Below are 5,663 nucleotides of genomic sequence, written 5' to 3'. Positions count from 1 at the left end.
AAAAAAACGAAGACAAAAACAAAACTGGATGCGCTTACGTGGATCGTCACGTGTATCATGTGTTCCGTGTGAATTGGTGTGTACAGATGCGTGTTGTACGCGTCAACAGGAATGTGCTAAGAACGGCCGGCAAGTAATAAAATATAATTAGCGACCTGGCGTGAACGGTGGGTGCTCGACGTTGGCAATTCGCGAAAAAGATACACGCGTGTTTGTGTGTATATATATGTATGTATGTATAAATCGAAATATATAATATATATATATATATTAGCTCGGAAAATCGAGTAACACTCTCTGTGCGAGCTGTTCAGGTACGCTTAGACGATATTCGTGCCGGAAGTAAAGATTGTACGAAAGCTTTCCCGCACAGTTTCTCCCTCTTTTTTTCCTCCCTCCTTGTGACACTCTCACGCTATGTTCCACGATATGCGATAAGAATCGAGGAGAATACGAACGTGTAAATGTCAGCGCGCGAGCTACTACAAGATATCGCAAAGATATTAAAAGTACCGCACGAAAAACGATTCGAATGAGACAGACAAAGTAGGTAATGTAAGAGAAGCGCTTCTTGAATTTCTAGATCAATATACAGCGAATTAAGCGAGCCACTTAAAGGGAACTATTATATTTCGATAAAATAAAAACTGGATCGCGCGCTGGAATCTAGATATACATTCGTGGGCGATTGCGGAGGTGTATTTTTGTGTATTGCTTAAGTAATATGTATTGCGTGTGTATGTCTATGTGTATGTCTGTGTATGTGCGCGTGTAAGTGTCGTGAATATCTCTCGTGTTAACAGACCGTGTTGCAGTCCAGGTGCTCGGAACGTGTGTCCGGTTAAGAATGTATAAATGCAGTCCAAGTAAATAACGTAGTATCAGAGGTCCGAAAGACACAGATCATAGATGCAAAGACTGGCCCCTTCGCTCATGCCGGCTACTCGCTACGTCTCTAAACAACTAGCTGATTGGTCGGTACTCGATCAAGGCGAGATCGCCGATCGAAGGGGGTCCTGGCGGAAACGTTTACGATCGTACGAGGAGAACCCCCGAGGATCGGCGTCCACGCGATCGAACGGGGATATCCCATTCGCACTGCTCCACCAAGAGATCCCGTTCTAGAGTTTTATCGGCTAGCCTACTTTGGCACAAACAGCACATCATGCCCGAGCCGGCATTCGCTTTATTTTATTTTTTTTTCACAGTTTCGTCATTCCCCCTGCCTTATATCGCTGCGCGGTTCTCGGCTTGGAGAAACTCCTCTTCCTACCCTTTTATATAGTTCAATATCCGTCAAAGTCGCGCGACAATACATTCAACATGAATACAATTCTTTCGTTCCGTTTCTCTCTTTCTCTCGCACTCGCGCAATTACTCTCTCCCTTTCTCTCCCTCCCTCTCGCTCGTTCAGTTATGCCTTTGCATAACAGTCTCCTTCCAACACACACTAATCCTTTTCCTACTTCTCTCTACGATCAGTTATGTTATATCAGTAAAATTTAATTGACTCCAACAGAACGTCGATTAGACAGAAACCCGTGGGCTTTGCCGGCGCGCGTGCGGCATGTTACGATTAAGGACTTCAGGATTCTCATTCTTAACAGAAATAAGATCAATTATCCTCAACTTTGCGTCCGATCTAAATTCCGTTTCGCGCTTTTCGACGAGGACACCTCAGACATCTCGAAAACCACCCTAATCGATTTTGCACACTAAATCCCCGTAAATACAATTCTAGCGTATTATTTTGCTTTTCTCTTCAACGCTTTGTCCAACAAGAACTCAACGTTGCAAATTATTCGTTTAATCGAATGATGATTCGCCTCCTCGAATACCAATCTATATATGTGCGATGCTGCCTCGAGATATTCGCTTGTATTTACGGGGAATTCTCACAATCGCAGACTACTGAAGGAATGCTTTGATATCAGGAACTCTCTCGAAGGGGTGGATCAAAGCTCGTCAAACGATAGATCTATTGTTGGCACAGAGACATGATAGTACCTCTCTCTTCTTCGAATACTGTCCATCTATGCGAACTATCCTCGAGGTATCCTGAGTGTCACTCGTTGATTCGCTACGACCGGCACCAAACTTTCCACGCGCGCCCCGTACGTTGCAAACTTTTTAATTAGCGATATGTTCAACGGTTCACTCCTTCCTCTCCTAGTCAATTACTTATCTAGTCGCTTACTATACGATTAAGATCCTAACACATGCCTAAGCATCTATTCTAACTAAGAAATCTGCGCGCATTCAGTTGTATCTATGCGTCTGTATGTATTTGTGTACGTGTACGTGTACGTGTACGTGTGTGTGTGTGTGTGTGTGTGTGTGTGTGTGTGTGTGTATAAATCAGAGGGCGGTCGAAATATTTATCTTCGCGCGCGGCGCGTGCATGAATGTGTTTGTGTCCGTGTACATATAACTGCATAATTGTACGGTCTCGTAAAGACGCGGATACGTGTGCGAGTGCGTTATAATACTTATCTCCAAACTGAAACGTACAAATTATAAAAATGCCATCTGTGACGACCATATAATGACGCGCGCAAACGCGTCGCATGGATCTGCGGAGCAGAGAACTCGCCTCGGTCATTGAACGTTCAGGCATCGCTCGATCTTCCCCTAAGAAGCGTTCGACTTCGCCGGATAGTCGAGAATACTGCAGGTACCTTCGGGGGCGAGAAATACGCCCCGCGAAGAAACATAAAACATAGATCGAGCGGGCCAGATACGTTCAGAGTAGCATACCCCAATTAGGATTGCTCTCAGCACGCAACGAATGACTTTGATTGCTTCGCTTCCGCCTTACGAACGGATCAACCAATCGCGATAAGTAATAATGGATATGGGAAGAATTTTGAAGGCCGATTCGGCGCTCTGCGCCTTTCAACTCTTCTCTCCAATTTTGGCCGCTGCCAATCTTGCGACGTAAAATCAACGAGGGCGATCGGTTCGTCGGCGAAGTAGTAATACTTCGTGAAAGCATGCAAAAGGTCCCGTGACATTGGCCATTTTTTTATTTAGATACCCGGTCAATTAAAACACGTCGTTCCCATCGTACTCGATCGGTCGGCCTCGTCGATCGTATGTCTCGCCCTCGAAATGGAACGGAAGCCACGAAGAAGTACGCTCGGTCGCATGTGTATTTGGTCGTCAGAAGAATGAAGATTGTCTCGTGGTAAACGCTGCTGATTCACGATAGTCGGCCGTCGCGTCACGCGTGAACGTACGACGATCGTCTTGAGATACCTCGCGGTCCATTTGTTCCCACTTGGCATTTCTCCTCGAGTCCGCTCATCGAACGAGCACGTTGACGACGGAGACCTACTTCCGAACTGCGATATACGGACGCCGTCGCGCGCGCTTATCGCGAGATGGTCGCCCTTGTGTCCACGTAACTTTGAAAAATTCTTAACCGTAATCACTGTAGCGGTTTGGGCCGCGCGATCATGAATTTTACATGTATAATAATATATCTTATCTTCCCTAGCATTAACTCTGTACAAGAGTCAAGGACTGTTCGCCACTGTGCTGTTTCCTCGCTCCCATCTAATCCTAATCTCTCTTCCCTCTTTTACACATGCTTTCTCTATGTATGCCTGGCTGCTAGGCTCTTTGTTTTATTTTGCATATCTCTCTCTCTTTCTCACTTTCTCTCTTTATGTTTCTCTCTTCCTGCGACGGTCCTGGCTTTCATAAGAATAATCACGTTATTATTCTCTTTCTCTCTCTCTCTCTCTCTCTCTCCTCCTTTCCTTTCCCACAATCCTTGTCTGTTTCTAAATTTCTCACATATTTCTAAAATTATGAAATTGTCGCGTTAATACGCTCGAAAGCCAGCACCGGAAACTACCTTCGAGAAGGCCGTCGCGAATTTGCCTCTTCATCGTTTAATTTGAGCGCTTGCAGCCTTGGTACACCTCAAAACACCCTAGTAACACCCCTCAAATCGTCAAAATCAACCGGATGCGAAAATAAGTGCGTGCTATATAGACGTCCCAACAACAAGGGCAAGGCCTCGAGAACATCCTAAGCTCGCTCGGACGAGGTAGCTCCTATCCGCTTGTGCTGCTTCAAAGTCCGAGTACGATGCAGTTCTGCATTGGTTACACGCGCAGTGCAGGCCAACAATAGCGTAGCGACTCTCGCAGGAACGGACGAGCACCCGAGTGGATCCAACTACGTGACCATCAGTCGTAAACCGAAGCGGGTGACCAAAGGGGAACTAGGGCGTATGGCTGGTACCATTGCTGCTCGTGCGGTGGCGATTCTTGTTAGATATTGCTCTTGGAGAATGACACTCTGAGATGGTTGGACTCGCTAAGCTGATAGTTGTGCATTTTCTATAAAAGAGGAAGAATCGATTTTATAGTCAAATAACTGAAATTTACATTTTACGGATTTGACTTTAAATTAGATTTCAAGTAAAGCTGAAGTATTTTCGTTCTACTTTCTTTTTCTTTAAAAATACTTGCGATAGATACGGAGGCATGTTGTGAGAACCGATATGTATATTTTTTATAAACTCGATGCCCTAAGAAATTTTATTTTTATTTTACAGAACATCAGGATTATTGTTTCTCAAAGTAATGAATTAATTACAAAAACTACTTATCAGAGAAGTGCTGTATATTTTTTATAAACTCGATGCCCTAAGAAATTTTATTTTTATTTTACAGAACATCAGGATTATTGTTTCTCAAAGTAATGAATTAATTACAAAAACTACTTATCAGAGAAGTGCTGAATAGTTTAGTATTATTTGTTTGTTGAGCAAAAAACCCGATTTTGATTCTCGAAATTGCAAGCCCATAAATATAACACTAGAAATTTGAAGAAGAAAAATATTTCATTCTGTAAAAATAAAGTACCGAAAATATGAATTTAATCCTAAAGAGATAATTACGAGAGACAAATTACTGCGTTGTATGTTAAAGGGAGAAAAATTTTTAAATAACAATAATAAAATTATATAAATGAATTTTAAAAACAGAACTCCTCCAAAGTGAACATTGGGAAAGAAACTTATAATAATCTTTTTCATAAAAATTACAGCTATAATGAAATTAAGGAGCAAATCAAGATCCGCGTAAGCTTTTCGATAGAAGATCACAGTTCGACTTGGGCTTATTAATGACAACAATAATGACTTACGATCAGCGCAGCCACGGCATCGTCCATGTTAGGCATTTGTATGAGAGCCATCTTCCTGTCCTTCGGGAAGAACTTAAAAGCTTTCACAGTGAAGCCGTTCTTAGTGAAAGCATCCTTGATTTCTTCCTCCGCTACCGTAGCTCTGAAAGAGTAAATTGAATGTCGTTAAGTCCAAGAGAAGCAGCGCGAAATATAATATGTATTATTGTTAGATTACTCACGGAATGTTTGATAAATGCAGGGTCGAGCTCGGCGGATAGATGTTCTGATAGTTTTTCGAGCCAGGTTTCTTGAATCGATGAAGAGTGCTGTTGGTGTAATCTTTCGTGAGGCCCGCATCTGGCTGACCTTCTTTTGGCAATTGAACCGTTTGGTGTTTGCTGAGCATTACTTTGATTTGCTTTCCAAACACTCTTAACTTGTCCATATGGGTTAGCGCTGTTATATAAATTAAACAATGTTAAATAACTATTGATATGTGTTCGGATGTTAACATAATT

The 5,663-nt window shown here is 42.7% G+C and overlaps 1 protein-coding gene across 2 annotated transcripts in view; it reads right to left on the bottom strand.

Annotated features, from left to right (window-relative positions):
- Positions 1–4,073: 4,073 nt before the first annotated feature.
- LOC108691672 (polypyrimidine tract-binding protein 1) overlaps positions 4,074–5,663 on the bottom strand; it is a 381,205-nt gene continuing 379,615 nt past the window's right edge. For both annotated transcript variants that reach the window (XM_018199534.1, XM_018199535.1), the window contains exons 13-15: positions 5,385–5,601; positions 5,164–5,305; positions 4,074–4,352 (exon numbers count right to left, since the gene is read on the bottom strand). In XM_018199534.1, the coding sequence (XP_018055023.1) occupies positions 4,284–4,352; positions 5,164–5,305; positions 5,385–5,601 (428 nt within the window). In that variant the 3' untranslated portion in view covers positions 4,074–4,283. The remainder of the gene's footprint in view (positions 4,353–5,163; positions 5,306–5,384; positions 5,602–5,663) is intronic.

The sequence above is a fragment of the Atta colombica genome, unplaced genomic scaffold, assembly GCF_001594045.1.
Source record: "Atta colombica isolate Treedump-2 unplaced genomic scaffold, Acol1.0 scaffold49, whole genome shotgun sequence".
Lineage (NCBI taxonomy): Eukaryota > Metazoa > Arthropoda > Insecta > Hymenoptera > Formicidae > Atta > Atta colombica.
The sequence above is the reverse complement of the archived record's forward strand: the minus strand, read 5'-3'. Positions and strand labels throughout refer to the sequence as shown.